The sequence below is a fragment of the Hypomesus nipponensis genome, chromosome 24 (genome assembly GCF_054491055.1).
Source record: "Hypomesus nipponensis isolate SF chromosome 24, ASM5449105v1, whole genome shotgun sequence".
NCBI lineage: Eukaryota > Metazoa > Chordata > Actinopteri > Osmeriformes > Osmeridae > Hypomesus > Hypomesus nipponensis.
Genome location: NC_140384.1, coordinates 11,416,600 through 11,437,765, shown reverse-complemented (window position 1 = coordinate 11,437,765; position 21,166 = coordinate 11,416,600). Strand labels below are relative to the sequence as shown.

At 46.7% G+C, this 21,166-nt stretch overlaps 1 protein-coding gene and 3 long non-coding RNA genes across 11 annotated transcripts in view; 2 read left to right on the top strand and 2 right to left on the bottom strand.

Moving 5' to 3' along the window:
* LOC146233226 (uncharacterized) overlaps positions 1 to 6,392 on the bottom strand; it is a 42,303-nt gene extending 35,911 nt beyond the window's left edge. For all 5 annotated transcript variants that reach the window (XR_014742189.1, XR_014742188.1, XR_014742190.1 and 2 more), the window contains exon 1: positions 6,252 to 6,392. This is a non-coding gene — a long non-coding RNA (uncharacterized LOC146233226). The remainder of the gene's footprint in view (positions 1 to 6,251) is intronic.
* A 305-nt stretch (positions 6,393 to 6,697) lies between these two features.
* LOC146233225 (uncharacterized) lies at positions 6,698 to 8,048 on the top strand. The gene is made up of 3 exons (XR_014742193.1): positions 6,698 to 6,802; positions 6,996 to 7,039; positions 7,957 to 8,048. It is a non-coding gene; the product is annotated as an uncharacterized LOC146233225 (long non-coding RNA).
* A 234-nt stretch (positions 8,049 to 8,282) lies between these two features.
* Positions 8,283 to 21,042, top strand: prxl2c (peroxiredoxin like 2C). Of its 2 annotated transcripts, XM_084690071.1 has the most exons (10): positions 8,283 to 8,539; positions 8,933 to 9,121; positions 9,575 to 9,673; positions 10,204 to 10,602; positions 10,755 to 10,820; positions 19,035 to 19,103; positions 19,208 to 19,261; positions 19,335 to 19,440; positions 20,070 to 20,204; positions 20,385 to 21,042. In XM_084690071.1, exons 4-10 carry the CDS (start codon positions 10,597 to 10,599, stop codon positions 20,513 to 20,515), a joined length of 567 nt encoding a protein of 188 aa, XP_084546197.1. In that variant the 5' UTR covers positions 8,283 to 8,539; positions 8,933 to 9,121; positions 9,575 to 9,673; positions 10,204 to 10,596; the 3' UTR covers positions 20,516 to 21,042. The 2 variants fall into 2 exon arrangements, with proteins under 2 accessions (XP_084546197.1, XP_084546196.1); XM_084690070.1 differs by lacking the exons at positions 8,283 to 8,539; positions 8,933 to 9,121; positions 9,575 to 9,673; positions 10,204 to 10,602; positions 10,755 to 10,820 and adding exons at positions 13,988 to 15,037; positions 18,569 to 18,730.
* LOC146233224 (uncharacterized) lies at positions 15,615 to 18,561 on the bottom strand. Of its 3 annotated transcripts, XR_014742217.1 has the most exons (8): positions 18,045 to 18,561; positions 17,274 to 17,333; positions 17,141 to 17,177; positions 16,869 to 17,026; positions 16,479 to 16,669; positions 16,163 to 16,322; positions 15,886 to 16,021; positions 15,615 to 15,711 (listed from the first exon to the last, which is right to left on the bottom strand). It is a non-coding gene; the product is annotated as an uncharacterized LOC146233224 (long non-coding RNA). The 3 variants fall into 3 exon arrangements; XR_014742216.1 differs by having other exon boundaries at positions 16,869 to 17,177; XR_014742218.1 differs by having other exon boundaries at positions 15,886 to 15,999; positions 16,869 to 17,177.
* Positions 21,043 to 21,166: the final 124 nt, after the last annotated feature.

Here is a 21,166-nt window from a genome sequence, read left to right as displayed (position 1 = left end):
CAGCCCCTTCAGGGTGTTTAAATAGTCATCCATGTAGTTATGTAAGCTCATGTAAATAAGTCACGAGAGATCAGTACATCTACATACTGCGTCCCCAGTTAGACATACTTCAGGCCCTCCAGTACCCCAGTCTGCCTCTAGTAGACTGCCTTCAAATCTGCCTCTAGAAGACTGCCCTCAAGTCTGCCTCTAGTAGACTACCCTCAAGTCTGCCTCTAGTAGACTGCCCTCAAGTCTGCCTCTAGTAGACTACCCTCAAGTCTGCCTCTAGTAGACTGCCCTCAAGTCTGCCTCTAGTAGACTACCCTCAAGTCTGCCTCTAGTAGACTACCCTCAAGTCTGCCTCTAGTAGACTGCCTTTAAGTCTGCCTCTAGTAGACTGCCCTCAAGTCTGCATCTAGAAGACTGCCCTCAAGTCTGCCTCCAGTAGACTGCCCTCAAGTCTGCCTCTAGTAGACTACCCTCAAGTCTGCCTCTGACTGTTTTTCCTTTTTGTGTTAGAGAAAATAACGTTTTGTTCGCCTGTACAACAGTCCCAGGCCTGTCCTGGCCACACCAACCCCAGCTGTCTGCCCCGGGACACAGCCCTGACCGTACAGCTGTCTGCCCTGGTGCAGCCCTGACCGTACAGCTGTCTGCCCTGGTGCAGCCCTGACTGTACAGCTGTAAATCCTGGGACACGGCCCTGACTGTACAGCTGTCTGCCCTGGGACACAGCCCTGACTGTACAGCTGTCTGCCCTGGGACACAGCCCTGACTGTACAGCTGTCTGCCCTGGGACACAGCCCTGACTGTACAGCTTTCTGCCCTGGGACACAGCCCTGACCGTACAGCTGTCTGCCCTGGGACACAGCCCTGACTGTACAGCTGTCTGCCCTGGTGCAGCCCAGTGCACAAGCCTGGTGGTCTTCCTCTGCCACACATCCCAGCAGCTGTGTTCAGCAGCTGTGTTCAGCAGCTGTGTTCAGCAGCTGTGTTCAGCAGCTGTGTTCAGCAGCTGTGTTCAGCAGCTGTGTTCAGCAGCTGTGTTCAGCAGCTGTGTTCAGCAGCTGTGTTCAGCAGCTGTGTTCAGCAGCTGTGTTCAGCAGCTGTGTTCAGCAGCTGTGTTCAGCAGTAGGGTAGGAGGACTGCGATCAGGTACCATGTGTGTCCTATGGAGCTCCAGCTCCCTGCGTCTGCCAGGGGTTCTGCTGTTGATTACGGCAGACGTGTGGGATGTAACATACTGAGGAAAATGGAACAAGGTCTGGAAAAAACAAGTCTGTTTCCATGATGAATCAATTTACAGGGTGCTAGTTACAGCAGGATCTCTGTGAGCCCTTTGTTATATCATGGAATCCTGGTTTGGAAAGTTTCTTCTCTCCCATGAGCCATAAACTCTTAGTTTTATTTCATAAAAATAACAGCATGATCGTTTGCACTCCAACCGCCAGTCCAAAAGCTTGGCCCTTTTGTCAAACTCTCTATAACAATGGTGTCGGAGTAGCACAGCAATCTTTAAGAGCAGCTTAGGAAACCGTCCAGAGGTCTGTGACCCCAGGATCCTCTCCTTCACACTGTTATGCTAATCAGTCTGAAGACTCCTTCCTCCCCCGAGGGTGAAGGGAACAGGAAGTGAGATCACAAGGCCTCCTTCCTCGTTCTCCAGGCTCTGTTCAGGACCATCCCCTAAACACCCCAACCCACACTCACGCTACCTGGAGACAGTCACTGTAATCACCAATGAGACGTTTTCTCTCATGTCAGCTCCATGTGACATCAGTGGTTTATACTTATACTTACTGTAAGTCGCTCTGGATAAGAGCGTCTGCTAAATGACTAAATGTAGATGTAATACTGAAACCTCCTCAGCCGTTTAATTTCCTGTGGTTGTGATTGAGATGGTCTCAGTGCTGGCTGAGCCCCGGGCAGGGTCTCTCTGACGGCCCCCCTCGTTGTGTCAGGAAGATAGATGGGGCTAAGTGAGAACAGGGAGACATTAAACGCACAATTACTCTTTTTATCGCCCGTGACGACGGCATGCTTCCTGTTCTGTCACACCATATGACTGCCAGCATCAACCCTCACCCTCTCACTGTCACCCTCTCACTGTCACCCTCTCACCGTCACCCTCTCACCGTCACCCTCGCCCTCACACCCCCTTGCCCTCACACTCACCCCCTCACTCTCAACCCACCTCCCCCAAGGCTATTGGTTCAGCGAAGAGACGCTCTCCTTGTGTTCAATAACACAGCCAGCAGAGAAAAGGTCACAACCTTCATGAGCGCCGGTGCTTTCATGGGTAAGAAACTTCCCCCTTTGTGTCAGTTTAATCTGGAGACAAAGTTCATTAGCTAGAGTAAGAGAGACGATGGTGTGTGAAGTGGCTGTTTCCGACACGCCTGGAGATCATGGTCATCATCCCCTCTAATTAGACCTGCTCTCCTTCTGTCCTCAACACTGGCTGGCTGAGGTTTGAGGTCCCCCCCCCCCCCCCAGACTCAGGGTGACATCGTCCCCTCCCTCTCATGATTTTTATAAATAGATATTTATCTGGAAACGGACCTTGAACGTCTATAACCTGAGATTTGAGACATGATGTCAGGATTGCTCCTCACAGCTGCCACTGTCCTTCCTCCAGGTCACCACAGCACATCCTGTTCCTGTGTGTGTGAAAAGCTCGTCTGACGCGGCGCAGGTGTGATGCTGACAGGATCAAGCAGGGGACAGGAGCAGCAGGTGGATCGTTTAGTTCCTCAGTCTCATCTCCCACCTGCCAGACGACACACCTGGTCTTGACTTGGCCACATGGGGCCACTGTTAATAAGAGGTTTACGTAAGGAGTACAGAACGCGAGCAAGTAATTCTTAAGTGTAGTGTCACAAGAAAGGCAGGGAGAGAGAGAGAGAGAGAGAGAAAGAGAGAGAGGAACACATGCAGCGGCCTGCGTTCAAATCCGGCCTGGGCCCTTTACTGCATGCTTTCCCTTTCTCTCTCTCTCTCTCTCTCTCTCTCTCTCTCTCTCTCTCTCTCTCTCTCTCTCTGCTCTCTCTCTCCCTCTCTCTCTCTCTCTCTCTCTCTCTCTCTCTCTCTCTATCTCTCTCTCTCTCTCTCTCTCTCTCTCTCTCTCTCTCTCTCTCTCCCAGCCTTTCCTGTCACACTTCACTTAAAAACTGTCCAATAAAGCATGACAATGAGTCCCAGGCAGATAAATGATCCAATGGTGTCCCCCTAACTCCCAACGCCACTTCAGCTTTCTAGGAACACCAAGCTCCTCTAAACAAAGGAAACCCAGCAGAGGAATGGTTTTCAACAACAGCGGGCCACACTTGGGGGCACAGGAATGCATTCCTTTGTGTCGACATCACAGCAGATAATCCCTCCACCGCATTCTCGCAGTGACACCATGGAGACACACCGCAGGAGGGCACACTGCAGGGGGGGGGGTAGCGGGGAGGGCAAGAAGGGGGTGGGTCTCTGCAGGAACGGCTGATATCTCCCACTCTGTTGTCTTCTAATTCAGGAGGGCACGGTTTCTGACCCCAACTGACGCACAGCGGTCTTCAGTCCAACCCCCATGATGGACAAGGCTATTAGCTCCCCCTCACACACACACACACACACACACACACACACAGGATGTGCGTGGCTTCTCTTCTCACCCCGACCCCCCCCCCCCACCCCCCACCCACGTGCCTCCACTAAGCCAGGAGATGCCTAGTGGAAGCTGGGTAGGAATGGATGGGAGTTGATTACGATGATGTTAAAACCAACACATTGTGTGACAAATGTGTGACGCTGTGTGACACCCGTTTGTTGATGTGCAGACCTACTATGTTTGAGTGGGTGGGCCAAATTTACACCAAATGAGTTTGATTTCAGAAGGGCAAAAAAAAAGACAAATCTGTTTGAATAAAAACCAGAAACTGTGTTGTAATGGTTCAAAAATAGATATAAGTGTCTCTCTCTCTCTCTGAAGATAACAGCAGAGGGAGTAAAATAACCCAGACAGTTCCTCCTTCTAGGGGTATTCATAAAACATATGAGAAGACACTTCATCTGACTGCTCCTCTGGGTGCTCCCGGCTGCCAGTGAATATTTTCCATCTGCAGTAACCCTAACCCCATTTCCATCCTGGTGAAGAACCAGTACGAGATAGACAACAAACGTGTTGAGTTTACATCGGCCCAGAGAGTTAACTTTGCTCTCACTGTGTTCAGAATTTATTAGAGAAACACGTGGGAATGGCAAAACCCACCAATAAAGCGACCGTATATATCCTGGTTTTCTCAGGAGCATGTGATCAGCAGATCCTGGTAGAAAGCTCTAGGGATGCACCGAATCCAGATTTTTGGAGTTCGGCCGAAACCAAATCCACTGGTTAAGATTCGGCCGAATTCATGGCGTTACTCCAGGGGGTTAGGGTTAGGTAACCCTACTCCTGGGGCAAGGTTCTGGTTATGCACAGAATACCATGTACATTTATGGGAGCCTGACAGCAACTCAAAGCAGGTCCCCATATAAAAGGCTTTCTGCCAGGGGCTGAATATATTGCCCTTCACTACAGATAAATCTGTTCACCTCACACCCTCCTCCGTTTTACCTGCTGTATCACCCCCCTGCTCAGGACACACCTGCCGCCACACACACAATAAAAGACCAATAAACCCAGAATCTTCAGGGCCTCAAGAGCTTAATGTCGACTCTGAAACACCATCTTTCATCTCCGCCTCCAGAATGCTCTGACAGCATCGGAGTGCGGCGATGCAAAGCACCGTGAGACTAGTCAAAATCACCATCCCATTTACCCATGAGAAGGATGCTGAAAGAGTATGTTATTATTCATTCAGGGTTAGTATTACCATCTGATTAAGGTGCAGAGTAATCACCTATAATACATTATAATAAAAGTGGTCTTCGACGACAGAAAGACCAGGGTCAGTTTCCTGGCCTCCCTGTGTGCGTCTGCTAGGGTCTATCTCTCTCTCTCTGCTGTACACACAACCTTGTGTTAATGCACATGTTGTCTGTCACTGTACACAGGTTCATAGCCTCCATTACACACACACACACACACACACACACACACACACACACACACACACACACACAGACTTCACCAACATCCCTCAGTCTGGTGATGTCAGTTTGGATGTCTTCATCAGTTGACATTAATTAAATGTCATAGTATCCACATAGCAATCTCATGCTGAGTTCGAAATGCACAAGTATGCACAGAACAATATTATGGCAACGTCTTATTGCACCAAAATGAGAAATACGTTTTCTCATTCTCACTTTCCATAAACTCATTTCAAGGATAAATATTTAAATCTAGATGGTATTAATTTTAGAGAGACGAAGACAGAAATCCGTTAAAAAGAACAATAGTATGTCATCGTAAATATTAATATGCTAATTAAAGGTCAAGTGTTAATCAAGTTCCCATTATCCTTGTAAACTATTCTGCTCCCTCACCTCCCCTACTAGACCTATAGTTTTCTTCATAATATTCTGTTTGTCTGTTTTGTTCAATCCTTTATCTTTATATTTTACTGTTGTCTTGTTTTGCTTGTCCTCATACATGTAAAGCGACTTTGAGTATTAGAAAAGCGCTATAAAAAAACGAATTATTATTATTATTCAATTCTCATCTCCTCAGCACCAGTGCTGGATCAGTGTAACAGTACAGTAACCAGTAACAGTAAAACCTTTTACTAGCAGCTCTTCTGGTCTGATCAGCCTAAACTCTCCAGAGCGGCAGTTAGCAAGGTCATGTTTGAGTCAATGAAGTGTCAGTTTAGTAGGTGCTCTATTTGTCACACACGCACAGCCTCTCTCAGACACACTGATAGTGAAGCCAGAATAGAAAAAGCAGCTGCGCTTGTATAAAAGGTAGCTGGGTCACTCAATGCATTCCATAACTTGCTTGCTCGATAGTATTTACATTAAATTACATTTTACAACAAATCTGTCTTGCACAGCCAAATAGCCCCGTGTTGCCGAAATAATCTCACTTGAAGTCGCTATTGGTTTTCAAAAAAATTGCTAAATAACACTAGATTAGTTACGTGATGACGTAAATCCAAACAAAATTGGGGCCCTCATCCACACCCAACTCCGCTTTCGGGGGAAGGTTTGACTTTCTATGACAACACAGACTACAATACAATTTGCTATTTTGCGGCTGCTCAACAACAAAAGCCGACATTTCCACTGTCGTAAAAAGTCGCTATATTTGACAAGGCACAAATAAACGGTATCAGGCCTACCTTGGATGTCTTCCCGGGCTTGTCATACCAGGCCACTGCGCGAGGCGGAGACGTCGAGGCTTACCGTTGAAAATATATTATTTTACCACAGTTCAATAAGTCTGACAGTTCCCGTTCAAAAGGCGAAGATGTTCAGACGATGTGTTGATATGTAGGCTCTCAGTCTAGTATTGATCAAATTACTTGTTGAAGAGACTTCAGGAGAGCTAGCTAGCCCTGAGCTGCTTTCTGTGTCAGTCGACGCCATTAGCTAGCTGCGAAGGCCGGCCTGTGGTGTTTGAAGGTGGTCATTTCGTGGCTCCTCTCCCCGGTGTTAATTGACTCAAACAGTTGCAGCCGAATTAGTCACCTGCTCCACCAATCTTGGTTTTTAGCAAATAACATTTGTTTTGCCGATGTTACTGCTGGGTTAACTTTGTTGGTCACCAAAACCGGGCTATTTGTTTTTAAGTTACAGTAACATTAGCTAGTAAAGCAGCGGCGTTTCAATTTGGCGCTCTGGGGTAAGATTTCAGCTGGCCAATCACAACACCCGTCACACACGCGCTAAGGTACAAAATTATCTTTATTGGTTTAAATAAATTACAGATTGTTGGCTCCAATGAGTACCCTAATGATACCCCAGCCCTCCATGTCATACTGTTTTACAACAATATTGAGTCGTTTTATAAAAAATATAAATACATGTAGAGTACCTCTAGTAACTTTTGACTGGTACTGTATATTGGATGGGCTTGTGAGCAGGTCCAGCCAGTCCCACCAGTCCAGTAGCAACACACACACAGCAGGTAAGCTAGGTTAGTTAGCTCTATAGCAGACAAGTACTGGCTGAGAATGGTGGTGTGGTGCTTTCAGAAGTACATTATCGCCTACATGAGTGGAGAACAAGTGTAATCTGTCCTAAGGCCAGTGTGTGTGGGGAGTCTCTGGTCTGTTTTCCTGGTCTGTTTTCTGGTCTGTTTTCTGGTCTGTTTTCTGGTCTGTTTTCCGGTCTGTTTTCCGGTCTGTTTTCTGGTCTGTTTTCTGGTCTGTTTCCTGGTCTGTTTCCTGGTCTGTTTTCTGGTCTGTTTTCTGGTCTGTTTTCTGGTCTGTTTTCTGGTCTGTTTCCTGGTCTGTTTCCTGGTCTGTTTTCTGGTCTGTTTTCTGGTCTGTGCTGAACCATGTTTTCTCGGCAGCTCAGCAGAACCACCTGGAGAACATCCAAAAGGAAGAATCCACTTCAGACATTTCCCAATGTCTGCCGCAAATCTGGCATTATTTACTGGTGATAGAACTGCATCACAGCTTTGATCATCAGAAGAAGTGTCCATATGGCTTGTGGTTTCTGGGGAGGGGGATATGTATGAGTGTGTGTGTGAATGCACATGTTTGTGCAGGTGTGTGTGTGTGTGTGTCAATAATGTTGTCTTGTCAGATTTGTACATCTACCTTTTCATTTGTATGTTCCACCATGTGTTGCCTGTGTTGTGTTGCATGAATGTGTTGCATGTGTGTATGCTGCGTGTGTGTGCTGCATGTGTGTGTTGCATGTGTGTGCTGCCTGTGTGTGTGTATGGTTGTAACGGTCATGCCTGTGTCAGGACTGGTCCACAACAGGAGACGCCCATCACCTCCTCTCACTCCGGCTTCCTCCCTTCTGCCTTCATCTGGGTTCCATTAGAAAACACCCATCCTCATCACTCACAACCTCTCCTCCTCTTCACAGGCACCCACGTGGACCAGAGGGACTCAGTCTTCACCACCAACCCAGTATGATCAGACTCACTGGACATCCCCGAGGAGAGGAAGAGGTGGAGGGGAGGAGGAGAGGAGGAGGTGGAGGAGAGGAGGAGGTGGAGGGGAGGAGGAGGTGGAGGGGAGGTGGAGAGGAGGAGGTGGAGGGGAAGAGGAGAGGAAGAGGTGGAGGGGAGGAGGAGGTGGAGGGGAGGAGGAGAGGAGGAGGTGGAGGGGAGGAGGAGAGGAGGAGGTGGAGGAGAGGAGGAGGTGGAGGGGAGGAGGAGAGGAGGAGGTGGAGGGGAGGAGGAGAGGAGGAGGCGTGTTGTAGGGAGTGTGTCCTCGATCGACCACATCTGCAGCAGCCGCTGGGAGGAACATCTGGACGGAGAAGAGCAGCAGGAATGATGATCACACAGATGTATGTGGTCAGGGCCTCGTTCTTTCCTCTCTTTTCTCCCTCGCTCCCCCTCCCCCTTTCCCTTTCATCCCTCTCTCTTCTGTCTGTTGAGTGTGGTGAAGCATCACATTCTACAAATGTTCTTCTTCCCTGACCGTGACCACAGATGTTGGAGGTGAGTGTCGTGGGTTTGATCATTCGTAAAAACCTTCATTGCACAACAAGCTGTGTTAGAAGGTACAAATTACATTATGAATGCGTGAGACTGATAATCCATACTTTATCACATTAGATACGTATTTCTTTTCTTTTCATTATTTTACTGCAGTGTAATCCAGTAACAGCATGAGCAAGTTAGAGAGCCAAATGTTCATACAAAGAAACAAATGTGTACAGAAACCTTCCGGATTTTTCATCTGATGTTGCTCTCAATGTTCTCAGGGTTGATATAAAAATGAAGGGTTGTTAAGTTGCCTACAAGCCTTTTTTTAAGACACCAACAAAATGTCAACTGCAGTATCTTCTTCCTAAAAGAGTACTGTAAGGGACAGTGCATCTGATTCCCCAGACACTGTGGACCTGCTAGCCTGCTAGCGTCAACACCCCAGCCTACCCAGACACTGTGGACCTGCTAGCCTCAACACCTCAGGCTACCCAGACACTGTGAACCTGCTAGCCTGCTAGCCTCAACACCCCAGGCTACCCAGACACTGTGGACCTGCTAGCTTGCTAGCGTCAACACCCCAATGATTGACAGGTGAAGTCAGCTGATTGCTGTGTTCTGACCCAGTGGATTTACGTCATGTTCCTAAAAAGGATGAACTAGTGGCTGAGCGGTTAAGGAATCAGGCTAGTAATCTGAAGGTTGCCAGTTCGATTCTCGGCCGTGTCAAATGACATTGTGTCCTTGGGCAAGGCCCTTCACCCTACTTGGCTCTGGGGAATATCCCTGTACTTACTGTAAGTCGCTCTGGATAAGAGCGTCTGCTAAAATGACTAAATGTAAGAAGCTGACTGTGTTTCATGGCTAATACCCATTTTCCAACCGTCTGCAAACAATTAAGAATTCAAATGTTTGCACATTCATGTAGATTCTCCTCCACAACCCTAGAAACTGCCTCCTGAAGTTCAGAGCCATGAGAAAAAAGCATCGCCGTAGCAACAAGCCAGTCAGAAGAGACTGATTGACTGTTCTCTGTTCTCTCCACAGGACACAGAGAGCCTTCCAGCATCACCATCCCAAACCCTGAGCAACCCTGCCAACCCATCACCAGGGGGCTGGGGCTGGATCCAGGCAGCTCTATGTGGGGTGAGGAGGGGTGAGGAGGGGTGAGGAGGGGTGAGGAGGGGTGAGGAGGGGTGAGGAGGGGTGAGGAGGGGTGAGTGGGGTGAGGAGGGGTGAGGTTGAGAGATCTACAGGGAGATTTACATTAGGCCAGATTGAACACTGTGGTGGTGATAAATTAGAGAGGCAATGTCTTATCGGAAAACAAACCGTCCGAGATGGAGTAGACTTACTGTATGAGATGAACGTTGGTGTCTTGTCCCCTCCGGACTCAGAGCAGCTGAACTCTCATGCACACAGTATAAGGGAGGGTATAGCTCACTGGTTTGAGCTGCGGATCAAGAGGTCACAGGTTCAAATCCCCCCTATGCTGTCTGTTGCTTTAGATAAAAGCCTCTGCTAAAAGAACACATTATATCTGAACTCTGTCACCAGGATTACCATGCCAACACAGACGTGCATGACATAGGCTTTGCACAGTGAGATGTGATGTGTCCCAGTTCAGTTCTGCAGTACATTTTCCATCTATCTGCCTTGTTTTTATGACCGTGCAGTTTGAGGTGCTAGTGTCTTGACGCCCTGTCGAAGCCTCTCACGCTGCCGCATGTCTGCCCTGCTGACCCGGCTCTTCCTCCCCTCTGACACCGCCTGTCTGCCCTGCTGACCCGGCTCTTCCTCCCCTCTGACACCGCCTGTCTGCCCTGCTGACCTGGCTCTTCCTCTCACCTCTGACACCGCCTGTCTGCCCTGCTGACCCGGCTCTTCCTCCCCTCTGACACTGCCTGTCTGCCCTGCTGACCCGGCTCTTCCTCCCCTCTGACACCGCCTGTCTGCCCTGCTGACCCGGCTCTTCCTCCCCTCTGACACTGCCTGTCTGCCCTGCTGACCCGGCTCTTCTTCACCTCTGAACACAGTGCTCAGGGAGCCACCTTTGTCGACGGGAAAGAATGCAGGTAAAACGTTTCTGTACACCTGCACCCGGTAGTACAGACCCTGCACCTGTCACTACCACTGAGCTGAACCCAACCCTGTGTCCCTCCTAACGTTGGTTTGTTGACGTGACATTTCTGTGGTATGACATTGACAACATGACCTGTCTGAACAGGTGCCATTGCAGAGTGGGAGTGCTCCGGAATGCTCCAGGAATGCTCCGGAATGCTGCGGTGACCAGGTCTGGTGTGGTTGAGGCAAGAGCTTCTCTTGTCGTAAACAATGAGCTCCTCGTCTACAGCAAGTAGAGAGGGGATAGATCTTCTCATCCTCATAGCTGGTAACATACACTGCAAACCACACTGCGAACTGGGCTACATCATCATACTGCATACCTGAAAATGGAAAGGAAAATCAAATTTACGTATAAACTCACAAGATGTACATAAAGTGAGATAGTGTTTTTTTATCAGTGACATTATAACACATTTCAAGGTTGGCTTGTAAAATATGTTTAGCAGAATGTAAACAACACTAGTAAAGTGGTCACTGTTTACTGCAAAAGAAGGCCAAGATTGAAAAATTAATAGATTTTTTCTGATCTCCCTGGACCATTTTCAATTTTCTCTCTCCAAACCAACAAATTCTTACAAGCAATAACGTTTACCACTGGGGGTGGGTAAGCAAGCCAGGTCAAGGTCAAGGGTCGCTCGTTTTACCTTTTCCCCTCGTTACTCCAGTTTAGTGTGGACTGTAGATGCAGATTAGCCTGTAGTATTCACAGGCAGCATGATTAGTTTACATTGTGGAAAGATAACACATTGTTATGAGCTCTGAAGAGTTCACTTGTCTACTGCCTCATATTCACTAGGTCTAAATTCAGAGTTCTTTTATTTTTTTCCCTTTCCCTGAAAAACATTTACTGCCCTGACTCCTTCTCTAGGAATACCCTGCGGTAATGATCTTTTGATATTTGTCTTTATGGCCTCTGCCACCTTCCACATATTTAATCTCCACACCAACATCAAAGATTAAACGTTCTCTTTGAGAACAACGTGTGCTCCGCTGACCGAGTGAACAACCTCGCATGCATGGCCAAGTGAACAACCTCGCATGCATGGCCAAGTGAACAACCTTGCATGCATGGCCAAGTGAACAACCTTGCATGCATGGCCAAGTGAACAACCTCGCATGCATGGCCAAGTGAACAACCTCGCATGCATGGCCAAGTGAACAACCTTGCATGCATGGCCAAGTGAACAACCTCGCATGCATGGCCAAGTGAACAACCTCGCATGCATGGCCAAGTGAACAACCTCGCATGCATGGCCAAGTGAACAACCTCGCATGCATGGCCAAGTGAACAACCTTGCATGCATGGCCAAGTGAACAACCTCGCATGCATGGCCAAGTGAACAACCTCGCATGCATGGCCAAGTGAACAACCTCGCATGCATGGCCAAGTGAACAACCTTGCATGCATGGCCAAGTGAACAACCTTGCACGCATGGCTTTCCTCCCTCTTTCCGTCTTGTAAATCGGATGAGGTCATAAAAGCCGCTGCCCCCCCGCCCCAGGGCCGCCCCCCCGCCCCAGAGCCGCCCCCCCTTCCCGGAGCACCTCTCCACCATCATTATAGAGTGACTCTGCATCGTTCTTGGGGTGTGGACCGATTTACGCCCCTCTTCCCCTGAAGTGTGCAATTCACTCGTGCATTGCCCCTCATAAAACTGGAATAAATTGATATGCTTATCGACAGTATGGACAACACAATTGTCATCCTCAAGGATGTTGAATGTAGGAGTACGATTAGTCCAAGAAAAGTGTGTGAGAGAATTTCAAACGATATGCATGAAAAGGCTGTGGCACCCTGTCAGTCGGAGTTAAGGGCAGCTGCTGAACAAGGCTGGGGTCTCTACCGTGCCTTCCATGTGACGGAGCCCTCATATTGTGGAGCAAAAGTTATTTACGAGCGTGTTTCTGCAACTAAAAACATCTGTTCCTAAGGAGGAGGCGGCGATGAGGGAAGCAGAAAAGAAAAAAAATGTTGCGTCAGTTCTTCCTAATTAGCCGTGTAGCTCGGGCTAATGGGCTGAATCTGCTACAACTAATGTTTTATGTAAATATATTCTGGAGGAGAAAGAAAAACTTAAACTTTTAAGTCTCCTTTGGTGAAAACTGTTGAGAGGGAAGCTCTGTAAATGAAAATATGAACATAGATAAAATCCATTCAGGCCCAAATACGTTTAGTTAAACTGTCCTATTTTCCTTTTGCATGGCTTCCCTCTCAACCATCCTCTCCTTATGTCTTTGTAAACAGACCCTCTCTGTAGACAGGCCCTCTCTGTAGACAGGTCCTCTCTGTAGACAGGCCCTCTCTGTAGACAGGCCCTCTCTGTAGACAGGCCCTCTCTGTAGACAGACCCTCTCTGTAGACAGGCCCTCTCCCAGCCTCTACCTTTGTATCCCGATGGCCTGGCAACCAACCCTCCCTCTCCATTCCAGAGGCTGTGGACAAGAGATAGCTGATAGGGTGATCAGCTGATAGGGTGATCAGCTGATAGGGTGATCAGCTGATAGGGTGATCATCTGCAGGACTGGATATTATAAATCACAGTCACACATCCATCATAATAAAGTGCCGACAGGCACAATTCCACCGTCAATACCCCAGAAAGTTATTGAATTATAGAAACCACCGTTTATTTGTTTGAGTAAAGCTTTCTAATTTACATTTGTTAGGTTTAGAAAAACCTAACAATTGTGTCCTATCTAAAATGTGTATGATACCTTAAAATAAATAAATTGTTTTCAAGTCACACCATGTATTTTCCATATCACATCCTCCCAGAGAATCAGTGCCATAGAAGACCTTTTCATTATTATAATTCCAGCAGTATTTATCTCTACACGCACCAACTCAGTGGTCTGTTGTTGAAGTGGAAGAAAGGATGTTTGCTGTTACACATCTGAAGGCGAAGTCCTATCTCACACTGGGGAACCCAGAGTCTCAACGTAGGAATTGTTCCAAACTCCCACTCTTCACATCCTCTTTCCCACTGGGGGGAGAGGAGAGGGGGGAGGAGGTGGGGAGAAAGGAGGAGAGGGGGGAGGAGGTGGGGAGAAAGGAAGAGAGGGGGGAGGAGGTGGGGAGAAAGGAGGAGAGGGGGAGGAGGTGGGGAGAAAGGAGGAGAGGGGGAGAAGGTGGGGAGAAAGGAGGAGAGGGGGGAGGAGGTGGGGAGAAAGGAGGAGAGGGGGGAGGAGGTGGGGAGAAAGGAGGAGAGGGGGGAGGAGGTGGGGAGAAAGGAGGAGAGGGGGAGGAGGTGGGGAGAAAGGAGGAGAGGAGGTGTTGGGGAGATAACTGCACCAGAGAGGGATAGGACATTAGAGACAGAGGATGAGAGAAGAGGGTGGAACGAGGGAGGATAAAAAGGAGAGAAGACGGCAGAAGAGAGAGAAAGAGTGGTCGGAAGGAGAATGGGCAGAGGGAAATGTCTTCACTCCCTATAATGACTTCACTCTGAGAGAGTAGGCTTTTCCTACAGAGCAGGGAGATACAGGCCTCTAGACAAGGACCTAGGACAGGGAGATACAGGCCTCTAGACAAGGACCTAGGACAGGGAGATACAGGCCTCTAGACAAGGACCCAGGACAGGGAGATACAGGCCTCTAGACAAGGACCCAGGACAGGGAGATACAGGCCTCTAGACAAGGACCTAGGACAGGGAGATACAGGGCTCTAGACAAGGACCTAGGACAGGGAGATACAGGCCTCTAGACAAGGACCCAGGACAGGGAGATACAGGCCTCTAGACAAGGACCTAGGACAGGGAGATACAGGGCTCTAGACAAGGACCTAGGACAGGGAGATACAGGCCTCTAGACAAGGACCCAGGACAGGAGTTCGGGTGGGGGAGGACACTGGAGGCTTCTCTCCTGCCTGGTTCACAACAAAAATAAAACACGTTTCTATGTGGAATCCACACTGCCACTAAGTGGTTTGATGTAAGAATTGCATGTCCATTTTTAAATAAGTACCAATGCCATAGGTCAGCGCTTTAACACCGCCATCTGGAGGTTTACTGCCAGAACGTCACCTGTAATTCTGACATTATACCACCAAATAGCGGTATTGAAGCGCAAAAATATCCATAATAAAAAGCGTAATCATGAAGAAAACAAATGTCCAACTCCAAATCGGGGAAATTAAAACGTGTTCAAAGTTGAACCCACATTTATTTGGATCCCGTTGATGGTATGATTTGAAAGTTCTAGAGATTTGACACCGCAAGACAATTTGCTGAATATCCACTCTGAGGCTGTGTTTACCTCGCTCCCTTGGCCGACCTGCATCCAGCTTCATCGGCAACTCCCCAAAATAGCATGCATGGGAAGTACGGCCTTGAAAGAATGTAGGCAAGGCCTACCCTGCGCTGCACCATGGCGACAGAAACACCACCCAGGTAGCCAAAATGGTTTGGCCCGATAATGGCCCAGATCCGGCAGGCCAGAAGAAATTACTCGGCCCGAGTGCGGTTGCCGGACTCGGGCCAAATCTGGTTTGAATGACGCCCCAGAATCGGCCCAAGTACACTGGCCCGGGTCCGGCAGCCCGAAACTGAACCAGTATTTCCAACATTGGGCCGGAATCACCCCAACAAAACTGCCAGAACTAGCCCATATGTTAGCCAGTTGACAGCCTGTAAAAAGTCATGACGGATCCACTATAATGCCAGAAGATTTCAAAACCACATCTTACGTTGCCAACTTGCTTGAAGCAGGTCCTGGAGAGTGTGCATGAATAAAAACGGGCTCTTCCTTTTACCAATGCAATATTAGCTTAAAAAAAAGAAAAATACATGGACACTAGGGCCTAGACACAGAGCACAAAATATTTTTTTCATTGTAACACTAAAACTCGATATTTAGAGTTAACACAAATTATGATGATATTGTGGCAATCCCTCCTACATTACCCCATACCTAACCCCATAATGTGCTACTTTTCAGTAGCAAAAATTACACCATGCATGTCTATTTTTAACAATTTATTTGAATAAATACAGTTTGTGTATGTGTGTGTAATGACCGCAGCCTCCTCAAGCATGCCCCTTTGAAGCTTGAGATGTACCCTATAAGATGAATATAGAGAGAGAAAAGGAGAGGAGGGAAGGGGCAGATAAACATGGTTGATTACACAGTCAGATATATATATATATACAGATGCTAGAAGGATATATACAAATAATATACACACACATACACGGTATATATAGACAGATTTGAACATTTGGAACACATCTTACTAAGAATTAGCTTGTCTCATTGCCCGCTCTCGTCTTCCTCCATCTCGGTCCGATGCAAGCTGCAGCCACCTTTTAATAAACTTTTCTACATCTCCATCGGATGCAGATGCAGTACTTGCATTGCATCGCACAGATTCTTAAGAAATAAACAAAAAAACGTAATGGAACAGGCAGGTTAAGGCCGTTCACAAGACAGGAAAGTGAATAAGCATACTAGGCATACTACTACTTTATACTGTTTCTTATTTCTACCTTATAATACTAAAATAAAACTTACTGAGGACAACATCTTTAATGGCAAGTGGCTCAAAGCCATACTTGCCATTTACCCCTCGCCAGTTAATTTGCTTAGCCAGTTGATTTTTCAATAGTTTGGCCATTATTCTCCAAACTGTCTCCTTTATTGTCAACCCCCCCGCCAGCCCAAAATAGGTGACCTGAAAGATGAAAAGAATTGCCCCTATTAGCTTATGATCATTTTTATAGGCGCTGAATCTATAATATCACATATCTTTATTTTTTTCATTAAAAAGCACCATAGGTCAAAAGTCTCAGCAAATATCAATTCAACAAATACATGAACGTTCACCTACCAATTTTCGTTTGTATTCCACCTGTGAAGCAATGCTCTCCTCGAGCTTGATTAGTTCATCCAGTGATGTTAATGGAAAGCCAGAAACATCTGGCACCTCCATTGGTTGACGAGTTGTTTGCAACTGTAGCAAAATCATTTGCTGTTGATGCTTGATCGTCTCCATAGTCGTCAAAATGTCACGGAGAATTGCTGAAAAATAAAACAAAAACACCTACCAAGTTAATACCTGGGCATATACTAAGGGCAACAGGTTAAGACACACAAGCAGTCAGACATGTTTTAAATAGTATATTCAAATACAAATTAAGCCCATTACAAATTAAGCCCCATACAACCTTTTTGAGAAATGAATACATTTTGTTTGTAATAATTGCTGTTTAACACTTACGATCACACATGGGCTGGTTGTTTACCCTGGGCCGGTCAGGAGATTATCTTTAAAGTATGATTCTAAACGTTTCTTGACTGTGGCTGTTGACTTTCTTCGCAGATTTGATGACTTGACGTATTCAGAATAACGCTCATTCATTATGGCCAAAGGGTAGACTACAGATGGTAAAGGAGATTAACTTTGTGACAACTAAGAAGTCCAGCTGTGCAGATGAACTTCACAGCACAAGTCTTGGGCAAAATTGAAAAACATAAAAATGATGAACTTACAGTAGCCTACAAGGTTCCTTTGCCAATTGCGTTGGGCCTAGGGGTTAAACACGTGAAGAAATAAAATGGATTAACCAAAATAGAATAAAATATTGCTAAATGAGCTGATATTTTTCTACTTCTGTTGACTTACAACAAAAACGACTGCTCCCTCCGATTCCTGTGGCTGGTTCTGTGGTCAATTGTGTTGGGCCTAGGCGTTAAACACAAAGACAATTAGTAACACGTTTAAGCATTTCATTTATAATTTGAAAATGTCATTTATCATTTGAATTTTGACAGGAATAATCTTCCATAGGCTACTCTGATGTGAACATAAAGTGGGCGCATCTGACTTGAGCGCGAGTCTCCTGCTCGAGAGGACGTTCTCGAGCAGTTTTGTAACCATAACTCAAGTCAGAGGCCATTATGGCTACCAACACATTATACAACGAATACAGATGTGATCGTTTTCATCCGCTGCTTTCGTCAATACTCACTCAAGTAAGCGGACGATCCGCTTACTTGAATGAGTTTTGAACAATTCGTTAAAGTGTACAAGTGGCTATCAAGTTTTCACCCGCTTCTACATCATGTTAGACATATAGGTCGATCGACTAAAAACTAAGCTGCATCTCAAAAATGAAGCAAAGTAATAACGTTTCAAGCTGTATAATGAATACAACTATTGATATCTCTCTATTAGAGGATGTTGGTAAGCTATACTGTATCAAGAGTCCATCCAAACCTGACACATTGTAGCTAGCTGCAACACATCATTAGATTAGGCTAGCTAGGTTATTATTACTAGTAAGCTACATATCATAAACATTGTCTAACGTAAGCTAGACTTAGCAACACCTTATTATTTTAATATTAAATATCCTGAAAAGTATAGTGTATTTCTCTATTTAAATGGCCTTACCTGACAACGAACTGCTCCCATGACCGTTAACAGAATGGCAGTTGAAAATGTGAGCGCCTCTCACACACAGGCGCTGGATGGGTGCGCGAGTAGATGAGCGCCTCTCACACACAGGTGCTGGATGGGTGCGCGAGTAGCCTATATTCCCGCGGCCAATTCAAATGGTGTTGTTTTTCAAATTGTGTGCAAGTATGATACAAATGTTAGTACAAACTATAAATACTGGCATATCAAGAATACGATACACACAAAAAATATCCTTAATTTGTTTTATTGAAATACAGAACAAGCTCAACCCACAACTCCCAACACTCAAATGTTATTACTGATCCAGATAACTCCATAATGGAAATATGCCAATTCTCGGCCGCAATCGGCCCATGTCCGCACAACCAAAACCTAGCCAAATCTGGCAACCTATTCTGGGCCAGAGCCGGCTCAATGTAGGCGATCCGATGCCAGAACACAGCCGAGTGCGCCGGCACTTAACCGCAATCGGCCCGATTCGGCTGGCTACCTGGGCAATAACACAACAAATTACGACTGATCACCGGGAGAGGAAAATACCGTGTGTGATTATTCGTCTCGAGGAGATAGAGGACTGTTTAATTTACAATCGACATGGGGTTTCTTTCCATTTCAAAGAATTATATCAAGAGAGAAAAGCAATCATTGTGTTTGTGCGGGTATGAAACTTTTCCTACTAATTTTAGGCATAGGAAACTTTTAACTTATGACGAACATTAACGATAGACCCAAATGGATACCGCTACATGAGTTCCCTGCCTTTAAAGCTGAATTATAGACATGGAATAGAAGATTCACTAATAACACGTTTAGTTGGGTGAAATCATAGAGCTGACTGATTCTGATTGCGCTGGCGTAGCCAAAGCTTCTGTTAAGCGACTGTAAAACATATTTGGTTAAGGCAAACGCAAATGTAAAAAGGCTTCTAAAAAGTTGTAAGTAAGTTGTAATCAATTCCAACAGAACTTCCTGTGTTATACGTGCAAGGAATATGTCGACGACTTAAGCAGAATACCCCGAGAAGTGTTGAAGGTGAGGTGAGACCTTGAGATGACGTTTGTCTTTGGTTGATGATCATCATTAATATACTTTAAGTCATGCTTCATCATAAATGTATCTTTGACTTATTTATCCAGGAAGCTGGCGTTAGACTTGTTGTGATCGGACAATCGGCTCATAGACACATAGAGGTATCTTTCATATGCAGATTTGAACTATGTTATTTTGAGGACTGTCCCTTTACTGGCGTCTTCTATGTTCCAGTCATTCTGCTCTCTGACTGGATACCCCTATGAAATATATGTGGACCCTGAGAGATGCATTTATAACAAGCTTGGTATGCATCGAGGAGAAACCTTTATGGAATCTGGTAAGGAAACGATTTGACTGACGATATACCGCACAAAGAAATGTGTTATGAATACTACAGAATTTATTAGAATGCAATTGTCAGTGTTGTAAAAATGTTGAATGAATCTCTCTTTTTCTGTGTGTGTGGTGTTTATCTTTGTGTGATGGTCTCTGTGTGGTATTTTTATGTCCGTGTGTGTATGTGATGTGGTATCTGTGTGTCTGCCTGTCTGTGTGTCTGCCTGTGTGTGTGTTTACCTGTCTATGTGTGTGCCTGTCTGTGTGTCTGTGTGTCAACCTGTCTGTGTGTCTGCCTGTCTGTGTGTCTGCCTGTCTGTGTGTCTACCTGTCTGTGTGTCTGCCTGTCTGTGTGTCTACCTGTCTGTGTGTCTGCCTGTCTGTGTGTCTACCTGTCTGTGTGTCTGCCTGTCTGTGTGTCTACCTGTCTGTGTGTCTGCCTGTCTGTGTGTCTACCTGTCTGTGTGTCTGCCTGTCTGTGTGTCTGCCTGTCTGTGTGTCTACCTGTCTGTGTGTCTGCCTGTCTGTGTGTCTACCTGTCTGTGTGTCTGCCTGTCTGTGTGTCTGCCTGTCTGTGTGTCTACCTGTCTGTGTGTCTGCCTGTCTGTGTGTCTGCCTGTCTGTGTGCAGCCCCCCCGAGCCCTCACGTGAAGTCCAGTATGTTGGTGGGACACATGAGGAGCTTGTGGAGAGCCGTGGTCAGCCCAGCCTTCGACTTCCAGGGTGACCCCCTCCAGCAGGGGGGGGTCCTTATAGCCGGCCCAGGTGACATGCCAGCTCACACTATCACCTGCAGACTGAGTCTTGAGACACATACACATGTTGAACGTAGAGCAGAACATCAAGGGTCAGAAGTGCAGGGTTCTAAAAGTGTTTTGGTGGTCAGTTATGTCACTTCCTGTGTCACGTTACTCCTTCCTGTGTTGTGTGTGTTTCTGACTGCAGGCTCTGAGGTCCACTTCGCCCATTTGGACATAAACCGTCTGGACCACATGCCCATCGCCTGGATGCTGCAGCTGGCCGGAGTGCAGGAGACTCTGGACCTCAGTGACCAGCCCAGGATCCTCCATGTGTAGCATCCTAGTAGTCTGGGCTTGACTGTGCAGCACTCTGATTGGCCTGATCTGACTTGGCTGCTTGTGTCTGGGTTCTGGCCTGGCCTGGCCTGCTTGTGTCTGGGTTCTGGCCTGCTTGTGTCTGGGTTCTGGCCTGCTTGTGTCTTGGGTTCTGGCCTGGCCTGGCCTGCTTGTGTCTGGGTTCTGGCCTGCTTGTGTCTGGGTTCTGGCCTGGCCTGGCCTGCTTGTGTCTGGGTTCTGGCCTGGCTTGGCCTGCTTGTGTCTGGGTTCTGGGTTTTTACATGTAGTCATTTAGCAGACACTCTTATCCAGAGCGACTTAGTGTGTATTCTTACAGTGTGTATTCTTACTATGTGTATTTGTGGATAGAAAATGTCTGGCCACATTTCCAGCTGGTTATCTGATATTTTTAAGTTGAACTTTCACAAATGATTGAATATGATTTAATGCCAAAAGGAGGATGTATTTTTTTTATATCTATAACGAATGGCGGAATTACCAAACAAAGAATGTACATGTTGTCATCATTTTGCCATCCTCTCTAGTTGTTATTGTCTTGGAGTCTAGGGGCAGCATTCTCCTGGTGCTATGTCATCACTGCTCTTCACACAACATTGATCCTGTTCCTATGTCGACCTGCTTTATAAGGCT